This window comes from Chroicocephalus ridibundus, chromosome 4 (genome assembly GCF_963924245.1).
Source record: "Chroicocephalus ridibundus chromosome 4, bChrRid1.1, whole genome shotgun sequence".
NCBI lineage: Eukaryota > Metazoa > Chordata > Aves > Charadriiformes > Laridae > Chroicocephalus > Chroicocephalus ridibundus.
Window position 1 is genome coordinate 72288909 of NC_086287.1, and position 27148 is coordinate 72316056.

General features: G+C 58.8%; 1 protein-coding gene across 5 annotated transcripts; it reads right to left on the reverse strand.

Moving 5' to 3' along the window:
• Positions 1-6858: 6858 nt before the first annotated feature.
• NDRG4 (NDRG family member 4) lies at positions 6859-26926 on the reverse strand. 5 transcript variants are annotated; one of them, XM_063333926.1, is made up of 17 exons: positions 26783-26926; positions 22883-22974; positions 22384-22428; positions 15511-15616; positions 14156-14276; positions 13830-13892; positions 13561-13621; positions 13185-13271; positions 13034-13090; positions 12569-12672; positions 11999-12055; positions 11852-11903; positions 11073-11120; positions 10792-10827; positions 10547-10598; positions 9948-9986; positions 6859-9303 (listed from the first exon to the last, which is right to left on the reverse strand). In XM_063333926.1, exons 1-17 carry the CDS (start codon positions 26817-26819, stop codon positions 9149-9151), a joined length of 1212 nt encoding a protein of 403 aa, XP_063189996.1. In that variant the 5' UTR covers positions 26820-26926; the 3' UTR covers positions 6859-9148. The 5 variants fall into 5 exon arrangements, with proteins under 5 accessions (XP_063189996.1, XP_063189999.1, XP_063189997.1 ...); XM_063333929.1 differs by lacking the exon at positions 26783-26926 and adding an exon at positions 24690-24708; XM_063333927.1 differs by lacking the exon at positions 9948-9986 and having other exon boundaries at positions 26783-26924.
• Positions 26927-27148: the final 222 nt, after the last annotated feature.

Sequence of the window (27148 nt, forward strand, 5' to 3'; positions counted from 1 at the left end):
AGTGAAGTGACCATATCAGCAATATGTAAGCATTGAAAAAGTAAAGACATGGATTATTTGGAAAAGTAAATACATCTCTTGGTGGCAAGTGGGGACATGTGGTCTATGGAATTTTCCTTCAAGATTGTGCGTAGGGAGAGGTTGGACCCTACTGTGTACCACTACCTTTGGTCCTGGAAACTGACCCACATTCTACCCTAAACCCTACCACTATGACTACCCAAAACCGCTGTAACACAAAAAAAAACCCTCCTCCACCAAAGGAACCTTATCTACCTATACCTGCTTCGGGTGGGGACTTGCAGGACTGGTGCAAAGGGGAAAAAACTGGTTACTCCATTAGGGATTGAAAGAGCAAACACATACATTTATATAATTGGGAAAGAACGATAACTTAGTCCATGAATAGGCGTTTCCAGTCTCACTGGTTCCAAGGTAACCTTAATTCTGGAGTAGGCATTAATGACACTTGTGAGACAGTGACACCAGCTCAGCAACATATGGAGCCATCGCTATCCCAGGATGGTGTTACCTCCTAGATGGTTTAACTAAGGGGCACTTACAAGAGTGGGATGTATACTGTGCAAATGAAACTCACCAAAGTTATACCTGGGGTACAAAGAGATTTGTTATTTGGATGTGTTGGGATGATAATTCTCCGAAAGGAGAACATCACTGTTTGTTGTAGCTACTAGTTGAGACGAACAGTCATCAAGGGGGACCTGTCTTTAGAGATGCCCTGCCCTGGTGGAAAACTGAGATGAAGGCCATTATGGTCCTTTCAGCTAGTATGATTTTGGTTAATTGGTTGACTTAACATAACTGTACCAGGGCTACTACAGTGGCACCCTACAGTGGGCATGCCCACAATTATTCACCACAAAGGGAATTAATTGCACCAAAGTGGCTAAATGGACATAACAGGTGGTTTTTCGGCTCTTTATGAGATGCTGAGAATACAGCTTTTGGGGTGTGGAATGCAGAAAAAAATAGCAGATGCATCTGCACAGGCAAATTGCCTCCAAGTGACAGTGGGTCTCTTAATGAAAGGAGGATTATCCTCTGGACAAGGATTGAAATCTACAGGCAAATTGGTGGCAACTCTGCAAATTGAATCAGTTAAAGAATAAAAGACTTCATGCAGTGTATCAATAGGACCCTGGATAATAGAATCAGAGAATCACAGAATGGTTTGTGTTGGAAGGGACCTTAAAGACCATCTAGTTCCAACTCACCTGCCCTGGGCAGGGACACCTCCCACCAGCCCAGGTTGCTCCAAGCCCCGTCCAGCCTGGCCTTGAACACCTCCAGGGATGGGGCAGCCACAGCTTCTCTGGGCAACCTGGGCCAGTGCCTCACCACCCTCACAGCAAACAATTTCTTCCTAATATCCAATCTGAATCTACCCTCCTTCAGTTTGAAACCGTTACCCCTTGTCCTATCATTACACTCCCTGATCCAAAGTCCCTCCCATCCTTCCTGTAGGCCCCCTTTAGGGACTGGAAGGGGCTCTAAGGTCTCCCCAGAGCCTTCTCTTCTCCAGGCTGAACAGCCCCAACCCTCTCAGCCTGTCCTCACAGCAGAGGGGCTCCAGCCCTCGGATCATTTTGGTGGCCCTCCATTGGACCCATTCCAACAGGTCCATGTCCTTCCTGTGCTGAGGATTCCAGAGCTGGATGCAGCACTCCAGGTGGGTAGAGTAGAGTAGAGGGGCATATTTGGCATACACATTTCCCGTACCTCTCAGTGTATTACCCAATTCCATGTGCATGCCAAATGGATCATGATGCATAATAAAAAATCCTCAGAATCAGGATAGAATAATCTGGATAGGAACAGGAAATTTGGGGGGGGGGGTGTGGGGGGTGGTCCTTAAAACCACCAGAACTTTCCTGTACCAAAACAATACATGCTGAGAAAGGTTTGCATTTGGGTAATGGATTTATTGGGGGTGGGGGGAATGCTACCCACCATTGGGAAAAGGGGACTATTATGCAAACACAACTGATAAACAAGTGTGTTACCTATCAGACACAGAAGCAGGGAGCTTATTTATGTGGTAGAAGGACAATTTTTCCATTTGTGCTGGTGTCTGAATATCAAAAAGAACTTAACAATGGGAACTGACATATCCACAAATGGGAGCAACAAAGTGCCTTACCCTACTTTAGGAGACTGTGAAGTAATACAACAACTACAAAGCCTTGACAGCAAAGCAAGAGAAGGAATACTTCTCACCATTTAAGCAGAAAACAGTGAAAATTATTACAGACTTGCCACCACTCTTCCAGAGAAATGTGACTGGAAAGATCTTGGATGCATCATTAGGAACTAAGTGCCTTATCATACTACCTGGACTGTTATAACCACAAATATATCAGTCTTTATTGAGATGCTATGCTTAAGGTGTGTGGTATATACTATGAGGGTTTGTCGTGGTTTCGTCCAAATTGGCCAATGACCAACAACGGATGCTCTCCCCCCACGTCTCGCACACAGAGAGGACGAGAACAAGAACATAGACAGAAATCCCAGTCAGTCAGTGTTAACAAAGACAACGACCAGAAACAAAGTTAGTCAGTTACACTGATAAAGAAACCAGGGGTGTGAGAACGTTTATTCCAGCAGGGTTATCTGATGGAGGACTTCTAAACTGGGATGACAAGGAAGAAAGGGAAACAATAAGCAAACATGCTGAGACACAGATCTGACAAAACAAACATGCAGAGAGTAACGAAAACCAAACCCCGGGTTGTCTCAGTAATTGATAGGCCATTTACTGCTTTTGTCTGGGATAGAATTAATGAAGATGTATTGGATCCTGAGGAGTCTAAGCATGATGTAAATTGTATGGAACAAGGGATGGAGATTGTGCTGGTTTGGGCTGGGATAGAGTTAGTACGGTGCCACAATTTGGATTTGTGATGAAGAGGGTATTGATAACACAGTGATATTGCTGAGCAGTGCTTGAACAGCATTGAGGCAAGTAGCTGGGGATGCACAAGAAGTTGGGAGGGGACACTGCTGGGACAGCTGACACCAACTGGCCAGAGGGATATCCTATACCATACGGGATCGTGCTCAGCAATATAAGCTGTGGCGAAGGAGTAGGGAGGGAGGGAGGGAGGGAGACGTCCAGAGTTACGGCATTTGTCTTCCCAAGTCACTGTTAGACATGATGGAGCCCTGCTTTCCTGGAGAGGACTAAACATCTTCATGCTGATGGGAAGTAGTGAATGAATTCCGTATTTTGCTTTGCAAAACCATGATCAAGCCACAACAGCCATCAAGCAATTACAGGTGCCGCACCTTGAAAGACCAACCAGGACACCGGACTGGGAGGGATGAGGGAATTAACAGAACCATACAAATCAGTGAAGCAACAATCATGTGCTCTGGCCAGGGCAAAGGCCAGCAGCATGCAGAAACTTGCTGTGGGATGTGTCAGAGAAGGGCCAAAGGTGCATCAATGTAGGGAACAAGGAAGGTGAGCCAGGGAGGAAGCAGGTGGAGGTACAGGACGCTGCTTTCTTCCTACAGGAAGCAGGAGGTTTTGAAAAAGTACAATTTCTGGGGTAAAAACAGGGTAAGAAGCACCCTGTTGCTGCATCAGTTTGGTCTGCTTTCCTTCTCATTCTAAGAAAGAAAATGGTGCCTCCTCCAAGCCGGCTGCATTGCCATGGGGAGCTCCTGTGCTTTGCTGCTGGCAAGGGGGAGCACAGAGGACACGCTAAGGCTGGACGCCGCCCATGAAGGCAGCTGCAATGAGAGGCAGCTCATTCAGCAGTGGGTGGCTTCGCTGTCTGCCTCCAGCTCCCCCCGAAATAACTTGGCCGTAAGGAATGAAGTGCCTACCAGGCACCTGTAGGCTGATGTAGGCAGCATGGGGAATAAACATGAGGAATGAGTGATCTGTGTGCAGCTGCAGGGCTACCGTGCTGTTGGGATCAGGGAGATGTGATGGGATGGCTCCCATGGCTGGAGCCTTGCAATGGAGGGAGACAGGCTCTTTAGGGAGGACAGCATGGTCAGATGAGGAGGGGAAGTTGCCCTTTATGTGAGAGAGCAGCTGCCTGGGGATGAAAGAGGAGTTGCCAGAGAGATTATGGGTTAGGATTAAAGAGAGTACAGGGAAAGGGGACAGGTACAGTGTCTGCTAAAGGCCACCTGCCCAGGAAGAAAAAGGGCATCAGGCCTTCTACAGACAGACAGGAGCAGCCTCACGTTCACAGATCCTCATGGGGAGCTTCAACCACCCCGCTATCTGCTGAAGGGCCAACACAGCTGGACATTAGCAATCCAAGAGGCTCCTGCAGTGCAGTGATGATAAGTGACAGAGGAGCCAACGAGGAGAGGAGTTCTGCTGGACCTCACCCTCACCAACCAGGAGGGCCTCACTGGTGATGTGAAGATCAAAGGTAGCCTTGGCTGCAGCCACCACGAGCTGGTGGAGCTCAGGAACCTGAGGGCAGGGAGGAGGGCGAAAAGCAAGGTCACAACCCAGGACTTGCAGAGAGCAGACTTTGGCCTCCAAGCCAAGGTCTACTTTGAAGAGTGCTGTGGGATAAGGCCCTGGAGGGAAGAGGGACCCAAGAAAGCTGCTTCATAGTCAAGGATTGGATCCTCCAAGCTCAAGAGAGCTCCATCATGATGAATAGGAAGTTAAGCAAAAATGCCAGGAGGCCTGCGTGGATGAAGAAGGAGCTCCTGGCCAAACTCAAATGCAAGGTTCCCCTTCCCAAAGGAGAGGGATATGGAAGGCAGGGGTGTCTGGGCTGGCTGGGACAGATGGCAAGGCATGGGGGCCCCTGACTCCCCCCATCCCCATGCATGCGGGAGCTACAACCAGGTCCCTGGGGAGCTGATGGCCAAACAAGGAGATGTGTGTTATCAGGGTCCCCGGGACAGCTGTGAAAAGGGGGACCTTTCCAGTACAACTGATGGTCATGTATGTACCCATGGTTGGGGGTTGTCAGGAGAAGTCTGTCTGCAAGGCGGCTTGGCAGAATGGCTGGGAATAGAGCCTGGTTCCAGCCAGGGCCACGCAGCAGGCGTTCCCCACCTTCAGCCTCGGGGGTGCTGCAGTCCTGACCTGGGATTGCCCAGCCTCATACTGGGAGGAAGAAGAGGGAGATGCTTCTGTCCCACCTGAGCTCCCTCCCGGGTGGCACCTGGCAGCTCAGGTGTCAGCACTGCTGCTGAGGGTGGCAGGAGGCTCAGGGCGAATCCCCTGGATCCAGCCGCCTCTGCCATGCACCCTCAGATCCCTCCATCCTGCCAGCATCTAAGCACAAAGGTGCTAATTAACAAAACCCTCTCATTAATAACATCCTACACCCACAGCTAGAGCCACCCCCCACCTCAAAGGGAGGCTTCACAGTCCCTCCAGCATCCCAAGCGTGGCTATGACCTTCCCATATCCCGCAGCAGCAGGTCCTTGCTCCTCTGTGGTCTTTGGGTCCTCGCGTGGCCGCTCTCCTCCCAGCAGCTTGGCTGTCCCAGCTGCATCTGCCCTGACACCACAATGATGGTCTCCAGTTTCTAGAGTCAGGCAGAAGACACCCCATCCCAGCCCCAGCAGGACTATTCCAGTCACCCCCCACCCCGATGAGGCTCACCCAGGCTCAGGGGGAGGGGTGAGAGGGAGGGGGACACAAATACACATCCCTGCCAGAGAAGATCCCAAGACCAGAGGAGGGAGGGCCTAATGCTGGAAAGCGAGAATGAGAGAGAAGGGGCAGGAGGGAGGCCCCCAAAACCAAAGCAGAAGGAGAGAGGGGCCAGCAAAAGAGAAGCCTCAAGGCTGGCGTGGGACAAATGAAGGCAGGGAGACCAGCAGACCCCTCCAGCCAAACCAGACAAGAAAGGCTCCCAGGCTGCCTGCCCACATTGCAGCTCAGTCTTGGTGATTTGCATTCCCTCCCCGAGTGTCCAGGCTCTTCTCCACCCGCACCAGGCAACAATGCATGTGGACTACATGGTCACTCTCCCTCCATGCCCTGGCTCTGGGACCATCTTCAGGGCCTGGGACGGGTCTGGAGTGCCCCAGTACAAGGCAGACACTGACACACTGGAGCAGGGATGAAGGCTAGGATGGAGGGAGGGGATCCCTCCCCCCTAGATATTGGGAAGAATTACTTTACTGTGAGAGTGGTCAGGCACTGGAACAGCCTGCACAGGGAGGTGGTTGAGTCATTATCCCTAGAGGTATTTAAGAAACGTCTAGGTGTGGCACTTCGGGGCATGCTCTAGTGGAAGAGATTGTAGGGGTTGTTGGGTTTTTTTTTTGGTGTTGGTTGGTTTTTTGGTGTGTGTGTGGTTGGACTCAATGATCTCAAAGGTCCTTTCCAACCATGAAGATTCTATGATCCTATGATCCTTCACAGGGAGGGCTCCATGTACTTGGAAAGGGCTGTGGTCTGGGACATTCAGACCTTGATGAACAAGAAAGGGAGTCTGTAGGCCTGGAAGAAGACAGGGAGGCTGGATCTCCCAAAGACACTTCTCATCCCCAGAGTTGTGCAGCCATGGGTCTTTCCTTCCCCAGTGGGCACCCCTTGGATACAACCTCGTTGGGCCATAACCGGCAGCTTTCCAGTCTCCATCCACTCCCACCATATGGGGCACTCTGCCTAAGCCTGCCCTGAAGCCAAAGCACCCCAGGGCTCCCCTCCACATGTCCCCTGGGGTCGTGGGCTCTCCTCCATGGGTGCCCTGGTCTGCCTCCCCCAGCAGCACAGCACCTGATGGGGTTGGTGGCCAAGGAGTCCCCCCTATCCTCCCTGCCCGCCAGATTGCTGCAGGCAGGCCCAGGATGGGCTCGGACCCATTTCCCTGCAGCATGTTGAAAAGAGCACAGCAGGTTCTTAATGCTTTATTAGTTTGTTGTTTGTTTTTTTTTTCCAACACAGTAAATCCTCTCTACAACAACAGGTTAGTTAAATCCGGTTTACATATTGCCGTCTCGTGAGTGCTGCGGCCTTGAAGCCGCCATGACAAAACCAGGTTGCGCTCAGACAGGAAAATGCGTTAAATTCTGCTGCGACTGAGAAAAAAGGAAAACCAACACAAATCAAAAGAACAAACCACCAGGGAAAACCAAACCAACCAACAAAACCAAAGTGTGGGATTGAAGGCGAGCAGGCCAGACCACCTCCAGGGGAACCACACGGCACCGTGTGGATGAGAATGCAAGGGGAAATGAACCCCAAAAAGGTCAGGGACCGGACAAACCCTTATATATACTATGTATAGGTATTTATATATATATCATCTGGAAGGACACGCTGAGAAAACGAGAGATCACAGCGGTATCTACAGTAAAAAGGAGCTACGTAGCGTTCAGAGTCACACCCAGAAGGAAGCACATGGCAAAACAAAGAGGGGGACAAACGTGGATACTGCTGTTTCAGGGTGGCCATTCAACATGGGAGGGGCTGGGCAGGGCACAGGTCTCAGGGCCACAAACCCTCATATACCCGCTAGGAGCCCTGGGACCCCTGCGACCCTTGCCAGGGAGCAGGGACAAGGTCTGGGGGACAAGTGCTTTTGGGGGGCTGGTGGGACATGCCTCCACTGGGCTGGTTCTCCTCACCCGGATGGTGGCACCTGGTGGGTCCCCTACAGATCCCTGCTCAGGTCCCCCACGGACCACCCGCAAAGACGTGAGCACCCATTGCCAGGGCCAGGGGCTTCCTTACCCTGGGTGCAGGAGGAGCTGGGCTCTGCTGCCTGTGGGGTGGGCCAGGGATGGCAGCAGAGGCTGGGCGGCTGACGGTGGGGTTACATGGTGATGCAGCTCTCCATGCCGAGTGCAAGAGGCTAGATCCAGCCAGAGCCAGTGGCTGGATGGGGCCCCGTGGCTCGGGGGGAGCCAAGCCCTTGAGAGACACCCCGCTCGGTGCGCAGGCAAGAAGCTGGGGGTGGAGGTGTAGATTTGGTGGGGGCGGCATGTTGAGTCTGGCCAGCTCTGTGGGCAAAGCCAGCATGAGGTCAAAGCCAGACACTGAGGTGCTCCCCATGTCCCATGGGTCACCCCACACTGCCAGCACCCTGTGGGGCAGAGGGTGCTGAGGGCTCCTCAGGATTGTGGCAGGGGAGGAGGGGGGAGTGTCTCATCTTATTGCTAACAGCTCCACTGTGGTGACACCCACAGGCTGTGGCAAAAATGGCGGGGGGCAGGGGGGGATTTGCCATGCGACATCCCCAAACCCAGTGGCCTCTGAGCCCTGGTGGCCTCAGCCCAAGAGCTGGGAATGGAACTGCCAGTGCAGCAGGGACCAAGCAAGCCAGGGCACACCGCCCCCTTCGCCCCCAGCACATTTTTGGTGACAGGTGGTGATTGTCCTTCTGCAACAAGGGACCAAGGAAGTGCCACCACGGGCAAGGGCATGGTCAGAGGCAGTGGCACCCCCATGCCACCCTACTGCCCTGATGGCTCCTGGAGCAGGCCTGAGCCCTCTCCCCCTGCCCCAGGGCAGCCCTCAGGGTTACATGACCGGGGCGAGGGGACAGTTTGGGGTGTGATTTCTCACAATGCTCATCCAGCTACAGGGCAGCAGGTCCTGGGTGTGCTGGAGGATCCCATGCTAGCTCTCCCTAGGGAGGGCTGGCTGGGAGAAATGGGAGCTGCATCCCCAGGAAGGACCCAGTGACCTCCCAGTGAGCACCGCTCCCCATCCCTGTCTCCTGTCTGGCTTGGCCAGCCATTGGTTGACCTTGGGGGACCAACCTACCTCCTGCGTCCTCTTCACGTCCTGCCGTCCTGTCCACAGCCTGCTGTACTGACCCATCCCACCATCCTGTCCCCATCTCACCATTCTGCCCCTGCTCCCCCATCCTCGCCCTGTCCCCCTGCCACCCACCCTCCGAAGCCAGGGCCAAGCCGATGCTAGGGAGGGAGAGGACCGATGCAAAACCATGTGTGACTGCTGGGCAAAGCCAGGAGCCAGAGCTGGGAGGCAGTGAAGCAAAGCCCCTCTCCCTCTCCAGTACCAGACAAAGGGATGAGGCCAACAGCAAAGAAGACAAGTCAACCCCGAAGGAGCAAGGGCCCTGGTGGAGGATGTCCACGAGGTGGGTGGGTGCTGGCGGGTTGCTGACAGATGGGAGATGGCTCTGGAGGAGACGTCGGCGGTGGGCGTGGACCTCAGCACGATACCTCCATGGTGTGGTTGATCTGCCCCATGGCCTCAGTGCTCTCCGAGTGGGTGCACGCACGTGGGCGGGTGCCATCCACTGAGCTGGCGCTGGTGAGGGAGGCCGTGCGGGAGCGTGCCAGGCGGGTCATGCTGGCAGATGGCACTGCATGGGCAGAGAGAGATGGCTAGAGTGCTCAGCTCCCTCCGAAAGCCAGCAGGACCTGGGCTGACATTGCCTCACGCAAGCAAAACCACCAGTCCTGCTCCCCGATGCAAATGACCCTGGGCACAAGCTTGCAGCATGCAGTGCTGTGACAACATGAGCAGTTCCAGGCTGGCAGGGGACAGCAGGACAGGGACGGGGCTCCCTGGGGCAGGCTGCACGCCAGGCACATCTCCCAGGGATGCGATGAGGCAGTGGAGACCTCTGGCCACCACGCTCTGGGGAAGGAGTAAGCAGGGATGGGAGCTCTCCCGTCTCCCCAGGGTGCACAGGGAAGGTGAGACCCTCCTCCAGCCAGGGTGCCCAGTGTGCACATCTCCTGGCTGGCCTGGAAGAGGGCACAGCGGGCACACTGCTGAGACTGTGCCTGCATGGAGGCAGACTTCTCCCCATGCCATTTCTCAGCCCCGGGCCCCGGCTCAGGGTGCCATCTCAGGCAAAGCAGAGCGAGGCAGAGGGCACGTCGCTGGGAAGGGCCAGCCCCGCACCCAGGCTGCTCCCAAAGGTGCCCAGGCAGCTCGAGGGCACAGGCCAGGCGGGCACCATGCAGCAGTGGGCATGGGCTGAGCAGCACTGAGCGGTACCTGTGCCTCCACTCAGCCTCCGATCCTTCAGGTGGGTGACTGGCAGGGGTGGAGCGGGAGAAGGGCAGGGAGGGCAGAGAGAGAGCGTCAGCCATTCTGGCCGCTCCGCAGGGCCAGGAGCCCCTGCCCAGCCCCGACGTGTTCGTGCACACAGACCTGCACACACACACACAGCCACATGTGCCTGCACGCCTGGACGTGCAAACGCACACACATGCGCACACAGACCTTCACACGCGTGCACACACAAGTGCACACACACACAGCCCCCCAACATGTGCTCATGGGCCTATACGCACACACAGGCCCCCACAGGTTTGTGCACAGAGACCCTGTCCGCACACACACAGAGGCCTTGTAAACACCTCTGTGTTCACGTGGAGCCTGTACGCCCCACGCCCCTACAAATGCGGGGATAGGGATCGTGTGCACCTGCCCATACACCACCACAGTCGCAGGTACAGCTCGCCACCAGGTCGAGCACGCAGGGGTGCCAGGCTCCTCTCCTGCAGCAGGATCAGCACACGCGCACGCAGGCACGCACACACAATGTGCACACGCAGCCACGCACCAGCCCCACGCCCAGCCCTGGCACTCACTGTAGCCCATGCCTTGCAGGAAGTACTTGAAGGCTTCGGTCAGCTTGCCGGGCTGCGGGGAGAGAGCAGGATGAGTTGAGGCAGCACTGGGGCCAAGACCCCGGCTTAGCTCCAAGCTGCTTCTGGCACCCCTGCGCAAGACCCCTATGCCCACCTCAGTCCATCCCCTGCTAGCCAGCGACAGCACCAGTGCATGTCTCAGGGCCCAGTATACCCAGTTGACTGCAGAAATTGCAGGGGCTCACCTGCGTGACCTGGGGCAGTCCACCGGAGTCAGCCATCTACAGAGAGAAGGTCCTGCTTAGTCTGGAAGGGTGCTTTTGCTGTCCACCCTGTCCCCTGGTACCCACTGGCAGGATGCCACTGCTGGGGCCACCCGGCTCTCCCTGCCCACCCCCCCCCAGCCCCACGCCCAAGACGGACCAGGAATGGGGAGATGAGGACATCCTGCAACCCTGGGGCAGAGGGCAATGGAGCACTTCAGGGGCAGCAGGCACTGCGTGCTTGCCCCCAACCACCCGCCTACCTTCAGGAAGGTGGTGTTGGTGGGATCCAGCTTGGAGTTACACTCCACCTGCGGGTGAGAAGAACGATATGAGAAGAAAGTGAGAAGAAAAATATTAGCCCTCTGGGGTGCCCTGAGGCTGGCAGAAGTTGCCCACGGGCACCATCACTGGCCCCCAGCTGGCACATTCCACCCAGCCAGGTGGAGACAGGGCTCTAGGCCAGCCCTGAGCCTGCAGAACCACCATCCTGTTGGTGGTGCAGAACCACTATCCCCCTTGGGGGGAACCTTGCTCCTGCCAGGCAGTGGCTGGGCAAGGGTGGGGGCTGGAAAGGGAGGGAAAGCGGGGGCTGGTGAGGCATCTTGTGTATCACACATGTGTGTACAAGCACACGGGTGGAGGAGGTGTGTGCGTGCAGTTAGACATCACGTACGAACATGGGCCCCTGCGCAGTATCTGTGGCTGATTGTGCAAGTGTGGACAACTACGTGGATATGTGCAAGCACATGCATGTGCTAGTAGCTGTTTGGGTCCAGGTGGCCAAGCAGGGAGTGTGCCTGTGTGCCGACACACCCAAGTGTGCATGTTGTGAGCACACCTGGACGTATGAGGAAGGGGAGGTTTTCCAGGTGTGGCAACCATGCACAGATGCATCCGCACACATGAGCAGGTCGGTTTGCACATGAGCACGCTCCTGCAGATGGAAGCTCACACGTGTCTGAGCAGGCAGCGAACATGAGCGTGTCCATGCATGGGCACCGCCTGCGTGCTTCCCCACAGGCACTACCCCATTGCTCACCACCCCTTCTTCAGCGGGCGCGTTGTCTCCAACCACCAGCATCACGGGGCAGCTGGAAGTGAGAGGAGGAAGGGGCACAGTCAGGGCTTGGCCTGGGTGGACTCCACTGCCCTGGGTCCTCCCATGCCGTGCTGGCATGACTCTTACCGCAGCGTCTTGGCGTTGGGCACAGTCCCGGGACGGTTGATGTCCAGGTCCCTGCGGCTGATAGAGGAGAAAGAGGGGCAGTGTGAACCCGTGGGCAGGTGCTGCCACTAACACCATAGCACAAGAGCAAGGGCTCTGGGAAGCGGCACACAGCGCTGCTGTCCTGGCACCCCGTGGATGGAGGACCCCACGGCCATCTCTGCCATAAACCGAGCAGAGCCTGCACTGTGGGGTGCAGCACCCATCGGAGTGGCAAGGCTCCCAACCTGCTGTGTGCATGGGACAGATTTCTGCCCCCTTCCACAGACCTGTGCCAGCAACCAGTGCAGGAGACCAGGGGACGTGCACCCATGGCCATGGGCTCTAGGATGTGGCAAGGCTCTGGCACAGGTGCCACCACTCCTGCATCCCCAGCCAGCACCGGTGGCCAGCTTTGCATGGCTGCCTGCCTGTGCCGGCGGGTGATGGCAGCACCCTATAGAGGTCAGGGTTCCCATGGTGTCCTCAGGGCCACCCACCAGCACTGCAACCCTTTGCCCTGGTGCAGACAGGGACACCCAAGGTGCTCACCTGTTGTACATGTTGAGGAAGAGCTGGAGGTTGAACTGGTTCACCACGCTGCCGATCTGCTGACGATAACTCTGCACCAGCTCTGTGTTGTTCACCAGCTCTTCCTGTGCCAGCAGGGGACGGAGATTACAGCAGGCACTGCTGGGTTCCGCTCAAGCCCCCCACTCCCCTAGGCTTGCCCCATGCTGCACCGGCCAGCGGGGCAGACAGGGAAGATGCTGGGCAATGTGGCTGGGCACGGCGGTGCTGCAGGCAGCACAAGCAGGCAGGACGCAGGCGTGAGTGGCATACCCGTCAAAGCAGGAGGGATACAGACAGGGCTTGACTAACCCCATCCCTGGGCATGGGGCAGGCCCCGTGGCACTGTGGCACCTGGCAGGCAGTGCAGGGCACAGGCCAGCTGACCTGGCTAGCATGCTGGGCAGGGGGCCAGTGGCAGGGGCCGGCAGGATGCGCAGTCCTTACCTGGCTGAACAGGTGGGACAGGACAGTGTCTGGCAGCGTGCTGGTGAGGCCAGAGAGCTGTGGAGGGAGCACAGGGAGTTACGGCACCACCATGGCTGGCTCCTGCCCCAGGGAGCCGCCAGCGCCAGGAGCGGGTCAGGGCCCTGCCCACCTTGGCAGCTGCCCAGTCAATCCAGCCTTTGCCATTGGGGTCGATGTTCATGAGGACCAGTCCTTCAACCAGGTCGGGGAAGATGAGCTGCAGCAAGAGGGGTGATGTTCAGCAGGGAGGGGAGATGTCCCCAGGGCAGCCCCCCACCAGCACCGCTGCCCACTGCACAGGCATTGCACAGGTCTGACATGGCCCCATCCTGGGAGTGATGGGAGACCTGTGGCAAGACTGCCCAGCCACCACGGCCAAGGCACTGCTGTCCTGCGCCCCCCACCCCGTCCCTCCAGGAGCGTGCCCAGGGGTGTCAGCTCCTGCTCTTCCCCTTGCCCTGGGCTGATGGCAACTCAGGGCCAGCCCATCCCAGCCCCAGGCTCACCGCAAACTTGGCCAGCACATAGGCTCCTGCCCCAACACCGATCCCGATCACATATTTGAACCTGGAAAGCAGAGAGGTGCGTACAGGGGGGTAGCGGGCTCCAGCATGGGTTCCCTGGCGCCCCCCCTCCACCCGCAGCACGGGGCACAAGGAGACATGCGGGATGCCAGCTTAACAGGGACAACTCCCCCAGGCCCACACCCTTGCCTCCTGCCCATCTCCCTGCCCAGCACTCTCAGCTGGCAGCCGTGGAGGAGACGATGACTCACCCGAAATGCTGCACCACACTGGGTAACATGGCAGCCAGCTGGTCCATGGACGGGTACTGGTACCTGTGGCACAGGGAGGCCTGGGACAGTGGTTATGGGGCCCACACAGAGCAGAAGGCTGGGACAGGGCAGCTGCGCTGCCTGAAGCAGGCAGGGAAATGCCACCCACCTGCAAACCACCCCATTGCCCACCCTGGGCTGCCATGGGCTTTGACACCGTTCCGGGAGACCCACCAGCAGGGCATAACTGCCCAGGCAGCGACAACCCAGCAGGCAGGGAGGTGACATCCCGACGGGCATAGCGAGTCCCCAAAGCTGGCACCTACCCCTGAGGGAACTGCGAGGCTCCTGCCTGCTGGCCCGGCGCGTCCACGTGGCACACCACAAAGTGCTTTGTGATCTCCTGCATGTCCTCGTAGTTGAAGAAGGTGTTGAAGCAAAGCTTGTCTGTCAAGGGGCAGGCAGGGATCAGAGACCAAATGCCCCAGCACGGGGGCCTGGTGGGCCAGGGGAGCAAGGAGAGGGATCACCTGCCCTCCCACTGCCCTTCAACTGGGAGGTGACATGCCACCAAAGCCCTCCCACCCCTTCCCTCCAGGCTCCTCGTCCCCACAGTAGAGACCACAGCCACTGTTAGCAGGGTGTTTGGGAGGCAAGGGGACGGATGGACACAGTCAGGAGGATGAGGAGTTTGCGATAAGCCTTGCCTGCTTGGAGGGATGGGACTGGGGGATGCAAAGCCTGGAGCTGTAAGACCACCTGGTAGGCAGCGGGATTAGCAGCCCGGGGTATTATTGGCCCTATCCAAGATCCCCAGAAAGGGCGCAAGCCAACATGGGATTTGAGAAACAGCTGCAAATCTCCCTGCTTGGAAACAGTCAAAGAAACTGCCCCAGCTCTGCTGTGGACAAGCCACCACTGTTGTAGTGGGATACAGCTCTTGCCAGGGCTTGGACAGCTTCTGCCCCATGGCACCATTGCCGGGACATCCCTCCCAAAAAACGTGGGGGCGAGGCAGGTTGTAAGGTCCATTGCAACCAACAGGATGCATCCCTGGGCACAAGAGTGCTTCTGTGATGGTGAGGCAGCTCATGTAGCACGCCGGTGACTCAGGCTCAGCTGCCAGTGGAGGGGGAGACGCTTCTCCCTGCTCACAAGGCACCAGGCATACTGGCTCAGCCATGGGGCACAGAGCAGGACAGGGGTCTGGGGTGTGGGTGCAAGGCTGCAGGCTAACAGAAAGCACAGCCATCCCCACATCCAGACACCCAGCTCGGGGTCGCTCCTTCCCTGCTATTTCCTGACTCCTCCAGCCCCCACTACGCCCTGCCACCAGTCGGGTCTGTGCTCTGAATACCAATGGGCCAGTGGCGGCAGTGGGGTCTGACCCAGCACCCCCGGCGTCTCGTCCCTGCCTGTCACAGGCAGGCAGACAGCCATCAGCTGTCATCATAGCCAAGAACTCCTTGCTCTGCCTGGCCCAGGCTTTAGGTTTGACTGAGCATCCAAACCCTCCTGGTGCTTTCAGATGCCTGGGGAGACACAACGCAGCCTGGGGACCTTCCATGGGAGGAGGCAAAGGAGCTGAGCCAGTGGCTTTGGCCAACATCCTGGCACCCCATGCACTCCCAGCTCACTCCTCCCTGCTCCTCTGCCCCAGGGCCCAGGGACCAGCACTCACGGTTCAGGCCCACATCGTGGTACGTCAGGATGGCCGGGCGATTCCCCTTGGGCGAGCCCCGGATGACCACGTGCAGCAGCCCGTAGGGGGTCTCAATGTCATGTTCCTGGGGGAAGAGGAGAGATGGGGTGACGCCTGCGTGCCCCAAGACATTGTCTCCTGCCCCGCCATCCCACCCCTCACTGCTGCTTCCCTGGGCAGCTGGGTCCCATGGGAGCACAAGGGAGAGAAGAGCAGCCATCCTGGGAAAACCACCAGCTCTGGGCATCTTGGCCATGGCAGAAGGCAGGACAAATCACATACAAATGCCCCCAGCCTTCACCAACACGGGAAGGGAAGGGAAGGGAAGGGAAGGGAAGGGAAGGGAAGGGAAGGGAAGGGAAGGGAAGGGAAGGGAAGGGAAGGGAAGGGAAGGGAAGGGAAGGGAAGGGAAGGGAAGGGAAGGGAAGGGAAGGGAAGGGAAGGGAAGGGAAGGGAAGGGAAGGGAAGGGAAGGGAAGGGAAGGGAGGACTTGGAATAGGATAACAGGATTTAGGATTGGACAGGTGTATCATGGGATGGAATCACAGAATGGGATCAAGGGATAGAAGTTTGGAATGGGATGGGATGGGGTGGGATGATCCAAGAAGGCTTGGGAGAGAAGGATTGTGGGATGGGACAGGTGGACCACAGGATGGGACAGGAAATCTTCAAGGGCCTGAGACTGAGGGAGCTTTGACAACAGGGTGGGGGGATCACAGCAAGGCCCAGCTGGCCTGGATTCACTGTGCCTGAGACAAACAGGCGGAGGTCCGACCCCAGACACCACATCAGGAAATGCTGCAACCTCATTCCAAAATGACAGCTGAAATAAATTTAAAATCCCTTGGTCTGAAATGGCTGTGCCCCCATACAGAGACCAGGACTGCCCCGTGCCTCAGTTTCCCTGTCTGGGAGGGCTCCAGCCTTGCCTTCACAGCCATCGTCCCCAGCCAGCAAGGGAAACTGTGGCTGCAAGCCCAGGTGCTGGCCAAGGCATTGCCTGGGGACAAGCGACCAGGGGTCCCCTCCAGATGCCCACGCCTGCCAGCCAGCCAGCCCTCTGGCAGTAACCTCAAAGGTGGGATCTGGCGCGTGCAGGAGTATCGCACGCCAAGCAGGGCTGGGCAGGGGATGCTGGCAGGGTGCCCAACCGGCGCGGTCCTTGCTGCAGGTACTGGCAGCCCCGTGGATGGGTTGACGGGAGGGGAGCGGGTACATGGATGCTCCCATGGGTTACACACCACCAAGGACTCTGAAGGACATATGGGCCTCAGATGGGAGGGACTGCCTGAGGACAGGGTCTCCTCAGTGAAGTGCCTCCCCTAACCGAAATCCACCATCCCTGGGGGGATGCAGTGCCCGAGAGCAGCTCAAGGGCTCTGTGGAGACAATGCTCAGCTCCTCAAGGGCATCCTAGCCCCAGCCCTCATCCACAGCTGTCCCTCCACTCCCCGCAGCAGGCGATGAGCAGGGACATTGCCCTGCAACAAGGGGTGGGGAACCTGAGGCAGGGGGAGGGCCTGGCCCAAGGTCACAGAGCAGGAGCCATCCGTGTGGTATGATCCTGGGCACAGGGCTGCCTCCTTGCTGTCCCCATGCCCACCATCCCCATCACAGCCCCGACAGCTCAGCCTGCAATTCCACCCCAAAATCACAAGCCCGGGGTGGCGGCTCCTTCCCCAGCACCGCTACCCACCCCCACCCCTGCAAGCCAGGGACATCCCTGCTCGTGGTGCAGCCTCTGCAGCATCACTGGGTACCACAACTCTGCCCTTTGCTGCAGGGATGCTGGCTGGAGGGGAGAAGCCAGGGATGCAGGGGATGCAGGCAGTGAGGAGGAGGGGCACCAACAACCAACAGCCCCACTGAGGACGGGCACAGGGGCGCAGCACCCATAGGTGCCTGAGAGAGCCCAGCCCTGCCCAGGTTACCCGCTCACCTCTGCAGTGCTCCCACCTCACTTACCCCCCCCTCCACACCAGCCTGTTGCCATTGGGTGTTGCCACCACCCCAGAGGCTGGAAAGCATCCGAGGGATTGCTTCAAAATGGCAAGAGACCCTCTCCCTCTGCAGCTCTGGGAGTGGGGAAGGGGCAGCGTGTCCCCCTTCCCCCCCATCCCCATCAGCAGTCAGTCCCAGCCGCTGCAGCTGTGCTCACTCAGCCTCAGCGCAGCATCTCCACCGGGCTCAGGGAGGACATGCTCAAGGACAATGCGTCCCCAAAACCTGCAGCAGGTCGGGGATGCAGCAGTGGGGCTGGGAGAAGAAAGGGCTCCCCAGAAGCAGATCCCCCCCCACACCAACGTCTGCCTGGCCCACACCAAGCCCACCCGGGTGCAAAGGTCCAGGCTGGGTGAGCAGGGGAGGTACTGGAGCAAAACTCCCTGGGAAGGGAGGGCAGCAAGCACGGGAACGGTGGTACCTACCCCATCCCAGCACTCAGGCATGGTGAGGAACTGGGCGGACGATGATGAGTGGGCAGGGTGAGCCAAGCACAGGATTCCGGCGTGGGGCACAGCAGTGCAGCAGTGAAGCAGAGCTCTGCACTGGCTCAGCTCCTCGTCTCAATTTATAGCGGAGACCCAGCCCTGCGCTAAGCCCTCCCTCTCCCTTCCCCCTCGACGCGACACGCAGCCCCGGCAGGTTTGGCCTCCATTGCGGGCGAGCGCTGCAATGGAGCCAGCGCTCAGCCATTGGCTGCCGCGGGAATTATTCATGCTCCAATTGGCCCCAAATACCCTTGTTTATGAAGAAAAAATGCCTGGAACTGTGTGGTACCTGCTCCATCTTCCCTCTTTCAGCAGACCAAGACAGTCAGGGCTGGCTGGACAGGGTTGCACTTGCACTCCTTGCAAAACACACAGCATCGTCACGGCAGAGCCCGGCAATGCTCACCTGCACTCATCATGCACACACACACAGCTCCGGCCCCTCGCAAACATGCAGAATCACGCTTGAGCCTGCAGCCGCCCAGACCAAGGCCCTGCAGCAACACACACACACCAGGAAGCACGCATGCACCCACCAACAGATATGGGTGCACGCTAAACACACAGGAGAAGGATGCAGCAGGCGTGCTCTGCACATGCACGTCACCAGGCACATACATGCACAGGAACACGTACCAGCACAGACACACAGGGGCCAGGCAAAACCATGTCCCCCCACACGTCTGAGCATGCGACTTCAGAAAAATAAATACAACAACCCACGCTGAAGCACATGCACCTTGCAAAATGCTTGCACACACCACAGGGCTGGCCTTGTGTGTCTGCATTGGAGCATGTTCCTGTACACGTACGGGCACGGTCACATGCATATAAGGAGCACACCTGCTGCACCCTTCTCCCGTGTGCTTAGCATGTATGCCATGGCCATCACTCATGCGCACGGATGCACAACGACCTGCACACATGCAGGACCTTGTGCACATGTGCATGGAGAGGCAGGCACTTGTACACGCATGAACACTGCTCAGACACCTGCATTCCCTTGCCCGCTAACATGGTCATCCCGCCTGCTGCAGGCAGGGGATGTGCAGGATTTGGCCCCAACCTGGATGTCACCAGTGGCGGGCAAATAGGGCAGGAGGAAAGACAACCCAGCAGCGCTGAGGAGTTGGATCCCATCCCTGGGCTGACGCATGCAGTGTGCACACGCACATGCATGTGTACTCCCCTGTGCACGTGTGCGCAGGCAGCCGGTTTCTGCCCTGATTCCAACAGGCTTCGCAAGAGGACAAATCTGTCCGCCTGCAGCTCACACACACAGACTGTCCCAAAACCCCCCTGGCAGGCTCTGGGTGCCATCCCCGTGCACCCTGCCTGCCCCTGCCCAGCCCAGCACCATTGCCTGGCTCAGCACAACTGGCACCCAAGCCTCTCCAGCACAAAGCCGGGCATTCATGGTTGGAGAAAGAATCCTGTGGTCACTCCAGCACCTGCCCAAAGGGGGCGGAGAGCCACATGCCAGTGCCGAATCAGGGCAGCCTCCAGCAGGGATGGATCCAGCCTCCCCGCACAGCACAGGGATGCTCCGTGCCAGCTGGAGCCTGCTATCACCTCTGCATCATTCCCACCCCGGCAGCTCGCCACAGTTTGCTTCCACCATGCCCTGGCATGCACCGCAGCCGTGGGCAGAGGGGGTCCGGCTGCCATCGCCAGCACATGCACAGGCTTCCCCACATGGCAAAGCCCTGTGTCCTCGGCTTCACCCAGCAGGCTTGTTCCTGGAGAGTCTCTCATGTCTCATAACTGGGATGAGCCAGTTTTTCCTGGGGAGAGCCCTTTCCCTGACCTTGACAAAGGATCACCCAGAGCTGGGGTGGAGCCACTGAAAGCAGTGTCCTGCAAACAAGCCAGGGCTGGGCAGCCAGGGGGTCTGGACGTGGGAGAAAGGATGGACAGACAGATCAGCAGTGGAACAGCATCCACCTTGCCTCCACCAAAGAAGCTTTCCTCTGCACTGCTTTGTCCTGCGAGGAGCTCAGCCCCAAGCCTGGAGAGATGCATCTCTGCCAAGGAAGGATGGCATGAGGGGCAGCCCAGCTCCCAGATGGTTCCTCACATGGGTACAAAGCCATTTGCAGCTCTGAGTGCCGTTTTTGCTTTCTTCAGCCCTGCTACCTGTGGGACCAAAGAGCGCGTATGTGGGCTCTGGGAAAAAGTACGATGCAGAGGGGCATGAGCAGGCGAAGACACAAGGCAGCAAAATAAAGGGGAGAAGGGGTGGAAAAGCCGAGGTGAAGTAAGGCATGAATGGAAAAGGGCAGCAGGGAGACGGGAGGGCTAGTAAGGCTGACTCCGCTTGAATGGCATCAAATGGCATTACCCCCTCATTGGCTACTAGCAGGTGGCCCATACCTCCAGCAGGGCCAAGGTACCCAGGTCCCAAGGCAGAGGCACCTGCCCCCCCCGGCACTCCTGCGCCCTGGCTTATGCCAGCAGCCCCAAAGGCTTTACTTGGGCTGGCGGTGGCAGTGGGAAACCCCCGTCCCTTGCACTGCCCTGGCCAGGCCAGAGCACCTCAGGCAAGGGAGCAGGGACTGGCTCTGGGGAGGAGCAGAGGGACAGTGAAGAGCTAAGCTGGGGGCTGGATTGAATTACCCAAGGAGGTGAGCGAAGAAAATGGGGCAAGAGCTGCCCGAAGAAGGGCAGGCAGACCCCAGCCTTTGTGGGGAACCAGCCTGTGAAGTGCCAGGGTTGGAGAAAGGAGGGGGTTGCCCCAGCACAGCTTGGGAAGTTCATCCCATCCCCGTCCTGAAGCTCTTGGAGGGAAACAAGAGGGTGCAGGGCCTGGCTGGCTTGGGAAAAGCCACCTTGGTCCTTGCCCGGTTCATTATTTTAGGCACCAAGGGTGTGCAAGCGCATGGCTGTGTCATTTGCACTCTACCTGGTGCCCACCAGGGACACGGTTCAGCATCACCACGGGCCAGTCCCTGAAATATCAGTATGTAAAAATTGTCCTGCTCTGTAACATCCCCTGCATGCCAACCAAGCCCTGCCCCAGCAGAGCTGAGTGAGAGCCCCGCTGGGAGCTCCGGACAGCCCAGCACTGCTGCCTCCCTCTCCCTCTTTGCCTCCCTCTCCCTCCTTGCCCTCACTTCAGTGACACCAGGAGGTTTGGTTTCCCCTCCAGCAGTCAACAGGGATCGTGAGCAAGCCAAGCAAGGAGCATCCAGATCCACACACCCGCCGCGCCTGGGCCCAGCATCTCCGCCAGCTCTGGAGCTGCTGGGAAGGGTGGCATTTCTTTTCCTCCACTGCCATTTTGGAATAATTTTTTGTCCTCCGAGAGGCCCACCCGAAATCTCCTACCCTGTGAACCACAGCAGCCACCCCCCAGCATCCTGACGAAAGTCCTTGCCCTCCGCCCAGCTGCACCTGCCACCCACACACGTAAGTGATGGCAACCGAGTAGGCCAGCCCCACAAGCCTGGGCACTGCTTTGTGTCTGCCAAAACAGGGACCTGGTCTCCCCTGCCCCTCTCCCAGGATGAATGAAATAAAGATTTATTTTATCCTTGAAGGTGCTGCTGCTTCAGTGCTGGACCTGGCAGGGCTCAGCCAGCACCAGCCAAGTCCACCTTCCTGGTAGTCTCAGCCACTGGCAAAGCAGCAACATAAAACCTGAAGTCAGTCACTGGTGTCCCTGAGGACGTGTCCCCTGGGAGGGAAGAGGCTTTAGGGAGAGGGTCCAGCAGCCCCACTACCCTCTCTCCCACCTACTGGTAGCCAGGTCTCTGCAGGGCGAGCCTGGTGCGGGATGAGCTTGGGCAGAGGTGTGAAAGCGATGAAGACCAATATGGGAGCCAGGCATGAGCTGAGCCCCTGAGAGCACCGAGGCCACGTTGTGGGGAGGCGAAACAGAGGTAGGGAGGGATGCAGAGGGACCCTGCTCTCACAGAGAGGTGGGTGGTATGGGGGGCAATGCCCCAGCCCTCCAAAAAGAAAGAGGCTTTCAAACATCCTTATGTAAGCAGGGAGCTGGCATTGCCCGGGAAACCATTGCCATGGCAATGGTAGAGGGGCTGGAAAAGCAGCTCAGCCCTCCTGAGAAGAAATTCCCTGTTTTAAAGAGGTTTTGTCCCCGGCCCGTTGCCAAATGCCCGCCAGCCACATCCAAGAGCCAGCACCGAGCATGCCTGGCAGCGTCCCCCCATCCCCTCCTGCCGGGGACCGCAATGGATGTGCAGCCCCGTGCACAGACACCAACCAGGCACCGCAACCCCATGGAAGAGGGGGACGGCAACACCCTCGGGTCTGCTCAGCGCCCCCGCAGCCTTCCCCAGCCGCAGGCTGCTGTCCTATGCGGGACCCATGGGTCGGGGGCACCCCCCATGACTGCTCCTACCTTCCAGTCCGTGTCCACAGCGGAGAGGAAGGCATCCGAGTTCTCCTGGGGTAAGAAGGAGCCATCAGGGAGAGAGATGTCCCCCTCACCGCCCCTCACTCCCACAGTGCCCTCCTCCCACCCAACTCGGGAAGCCCCTGGACACCAGAAGCACCCACTCCCCAGGGCAGCGCTGGCCACAGGGGGACATGATGCCCACACACGTGCACACACACACACGCATCTGCAAGACCTGCACGTGCGCACACACACACAAGTGTGTATGAGCACGTATGTGCAACACCTTCACACACACATCATCACACAGAACCGGAACCCACGCTCGCCCATGCACGTGCAGTGATACAGCATGTCTGCACACACACACGCACCGAATACCAACACACACGTGCACACACGTGTACCCAATTCCAGCACCCTCCCTCAAGCTCCCACTTAAGCACCCACGTCCTGGCACCCCACGTGCAGGAGCCACAGCCAGCGTGGTCACCAGACTCACCAGCTCGGTGTCCTGGCCCCGCAGCAGCGGCTTCTCCTCAGTGAAGCGCAGCTCATGCAGCCCCGCCATGGTCATCTCCTGCAGCAGCAGCCCTGCCCGGGGCAAGGGAAACGTCAGTGCCCACGGGGACCTGCCTTGGTGGCCTTTGCCTCAGCCCCCTGGAGCCTCCTGGGTCTCCATACCCATGGGGACAAGACCCAAAGCAGCTTCACTCCACCCATCTACCACTGAGACTTGGTGCTTCGGCTTATCCGGGGGCCACAGTGAACTGCTGGGAGTGGAAGCAGGCACGGGGCAGGCAGTGCCTGGAGGAGCTCAGCTCCCAGCTCCCACCTGTGTCCAGTTCTCCCGGTTAGGCCCAGACTTGTCTCCAGGGCATGGTCTTAGGCAAACTGGGAGACCAACCTGGTCTGTCTACACTGGTTGCCCCTGTAAGCACTCAACCCAGGGCAAGAACATCCCAATTTCCACCCCAGCTTCCAGCATCAGTCAGAGAGAGAAAAATCCAACATTTTGGATAGTTTTAGGCTGCAGACAGAGGCGACAGAGGGAAATCTCCCTGCACAGCCAGAACAAGGGGTAATGTTTCTCAGCCATGCTGGGAGGCAGAGGGATGCTTTGAGCAGCAGGGAAGCAGAGATACAGTCTGAAGTTTGTATTGCAATGATGGGAGAAAACCAAATGTGAAGCCTTTACTCCCAAATTCTTCTCCTTGCCTACAAAGCAGGTGCTGGCCAGCCGGCAGCTCAGCCCCAGAGCTGGCAGGGCCAGACTTCACCATGGAGCTGCCACTCAGCAGAGAAGTGAGACTGGATGCTGCTGAGCAGGGCACCAGGACTCCATACCCTCAACGCCGGCATCTCCAAAAACATCCCCAGGCACAAACCCAGCCTCAAAAGCAGAGAGGAGTGCCCCAGCAGCCGGCTGCACACAGAAGGTGATAGACATGGGGACACGGGGGACAATCCAGGCTCCCCCGTTTGTAGAGTGGGTGGGTAACTGTCAGGTCCCAGTGCAAAGGCATTATCTGCACTCAGGCAGGATCCAGATCTCAGGGGTTTACCTTTGCAGCCTCTGCTACCATCCCTTCCCCATGGCCAAGCATTCGGATGAGTTGCTGCTCCGAATGGGCCAGCACCGGTCCCACATCCCCTCCACCGGCTACCCACCCTCTGCAGTACAGGGCCGTGCTAGCGCCATGGCAGACACAGACCCCACTCCATCTGCAGCCTCGGCCGAGCCTGCTCCACACTTTGTTCACCGTCAAGCCTGGGTCAGCCCAGGCTGGCAATGTGGAAAGCCCAAGCAGTGCCACGAGCATTGCAAGACCAGCAGGAATACAGGAGCTGGTCATGAACTCCCCTCCAAAGCCCATTTTTGCTCATCCAACTGGGTTTTCCATGCAAAACCCGAGAAGGCTGTGCCACCCGGCTGCAGACACCACACTCTGCTTTGCTCCTTGGGAGCCATCCAACTAACCAGAGCTGCCTGGAGGGAGAAACACCGCTGCTGAGCCTCCCAGGAGTCCCAGCGCCAGGGGTCTCCACGTCACCCCCTGCAAAGAAGGTCCCATTGGGTCGGGGCCATGCAAAACCCCAGTGGGGAGAGGTGCCGACAGCCCCGCGGAGAGGCACATATCTGGGGTGGTGCTGCTCCAGGCCAGGCTGCTGCTGGGGAAATGGCTTTGCGCAAGGGGACGGCCCCCACCTGCAGCCCACCAGCGCAGCCACTGGACCAGCCAAACAACCCTGCAATCCCCTGGGGCACGATCCCAGGGTTAAAAAAATGGGATGAAAATCAGCCTCACCAGTAGCTGGGTCTAGAAGACAGCAGGAGCGTCCCACGCTGACCGCGCCAACCCACCGTGTGGCTGCAGCCCCAGGGTGGCTGGGAACAGCACTTAGCGATGATGAATGCCTTTATTAATTAAAGCCTCCAGCTAATATGGGAGGGAGGGTGGCCGAGCAATGAGGAAAGGCCCCGTGACCTTGCTGGCTGGCTCATGAGGGACGTGGCAGAGCCCTGTGCCATCCATCATCCTCAGCGCGGGACCGAAAAGTGGTGCTGAGCGCAGGAACGGAGGAGGGATTGATATGTCAGGGAGTCCCACAGGCGCAACAGCCTGAGAGCAGGATCACAGCCACGCTGCTGGCTTCCCAGGGGGGCTCCGCTTCCCATGCCACCACACAGGTACCCTCGTCCCTGCTCCTGCCAGCGCAGCGGTGGGGCTGCGGGGCAGTGTCACCCAGTGCAGCTGGGCCACCATCGCTGCAGAGGGCTGACGAGGAAGCCACGGCTCCGGGTCTCCTAGCTAAAACAACTCCGCTCCCATTGCACGCCAGAGCAACGTGGCTGGCAACGAGCCCTCTTGCCGGCAGCTGGCTCCAATGCTCCCCAACAGCGCCCAACCCCAGGGTGCTGCGCCAAGCACACCCATCTCTGCTCCCACTCTGCCTTCCCAGTACAGTGCCACCATTTCCTGGGCACAGCTGGGACGCCTCCTCCCGAGCCCCATGCCAGTCCCAAACCCCCCAGCACGACATTAGTGCTCTATTTGGGACTAGTGCTCTGCCCCGCCAGGGCCGTGGCATTGCACATAGAGACAGGGACAGAAACAGCCACGTTGGCTTACCTTCCCCAAGGATCTGCAGCCCAGGGTTGGCTTATAGGAGAAGAACCAGCTCGTGGCAAGGAAATACACTATTCTCATCATTATTATTATTATTATTGTTGTTATAATCATATTATTATTGTTATAATGATCATCATCATCATGACGAGGCTGTGGGAAGGGTTTAACACTGGTCGGCGTGTCTGGTCGGAAGGCAGGGGTCCCTGGGATGATACACCAGCCTTACGGAAGTCTCCCCATTGAGTGTCCCGCCCTGGCACAGATGTGGCACCCAAGGGATGTCGGCACGGATTCTCTGGGCTGACTGAGCAGTGTGCAACAGACTGGGGAGGCAAATCCAGAGGAGAGAGGGCTGTCCCCCTGACAGACAGTGAAGCCAAGGCAGCCTTCAGCAAGGCAGGGAAAGGGAGGAAGGGAACCTGCAGCCCAGTCCGAGACATGGAAGCATGCCCACAACACCATCCCCTGAGCAGGACCGCCGAGGAGCCACGATGGGGTGCAGCAAAACCCCAATGCGACACAGCCTGGGCCACCTCGCACCCTGCCGGCACAGGGTGAACACCCACGGCTTGCTCTGGCCACCTGGGGCGGGGCACAGGTCTGCATCCCAGCAGCCCACATAAACCAGCCAAACGGTGTGGTCCAACTGGGGAGCGCAGGAGTGGGCAGGCCACAGCGGGAGACCCACCAGGCCAGGGGGGACCGAGGACAGTGCCAGTGCCGATGCAGCGGCTGAGCACCCTGGGCTCGGGGTGCGGCGGTGGCAACAGGGGACTCCGCGGGGGCGCAGCCTGTCTCGGAGTAGCAACCCCCTCCCCAGCCCCAGTCCCACCCTCGGGGCACCCAGGCAGCTCGGAGGCTCCCAGGGGAGGCTGGTGGAGGAGTGGGGACTGCAGGGATGCTCCAGCATCACCACCCCCCCACCCCACCTGTCTGCTTGGTGGACCAGCAGGCTGCCGGCTCAGCATCCCCTTCCCCCCGCCCCGCCCCCCCCTCAACCAGCACCACCAGGCTGGGCTTCCCCCGCTGCAGCTCCCCAGGCATCACCTCCCGTCCCCTAAAAAGCCACTGCTCCCCCCAAGAGCCCGTCCCTGGGGTAGAAGGGGGGCGCGGGGGGTTGCGGGGGCAGCGGGGGGAGGCGGCAGCTCCATCTCGCAGACGGGAACCGGTGGCTCTTTCCCCCGACGACCCCACCGCGCCAGCGCCCCGCTCCTCCCAGCCTTCTCCCTCCAGCCCGCCCGCAGCGGGGGCGGCCGGCCCCGCCGTACCTGTCAGCAGCTCGATCTTGTGTCGGAGCACCTTCATGCCGGGCGGCGGGTCCCGGCGCCGCGGGGCGGGGCGGGGCGGAGGGAGGGGGCGGCGGCGGCGGCGGCGGGGCCCGGGCGGGGGGCGAGTGAAGCCGGGGCTGCTGCTGGTGCCAGGGCGAAGCGCTCGGGGCGGCGCAGGGGCGAGGCTGGGCCCTGCGGGCCGGTTCCACCCCCGCGCCGGGGCTGGAGGGGAGGGGACGGGGCGGGGAACGGGGCCGGGAGCGGAGGGCGGCAGGAGGGCAACGGGCCCGGGCCGGGGCTGGGAGAGAGGGGATGAACCGTGAGCTGGAGCGGTGATGGGGGGTACGCGGGAAAGGAGCGGGGCGG

Bases quoted from the DNA above. Each gene is read 5' to 3' on its own strand.
- NDRG4 (XM_063333926.1), bottom strand. From the start codon at position 26,819: ATGAAGGTGCTCCGACACAAGATCGAGCTGCTGACAG. The intron at 12,056-12,568 runs GTGAGCACCTTG...CTCCTCTATCAG, and splicing joins TTCCTCAACATGTACAACAG to CCGCAGGGACCTGGACATCA. The intron at 9,987-10,546 runs GTGAGTGCCAGG...CACCCCTGCCAG, and splicing joins CCTGCAAGGCATGGGCTACA to TCACCCACCTGAAGGATCGG.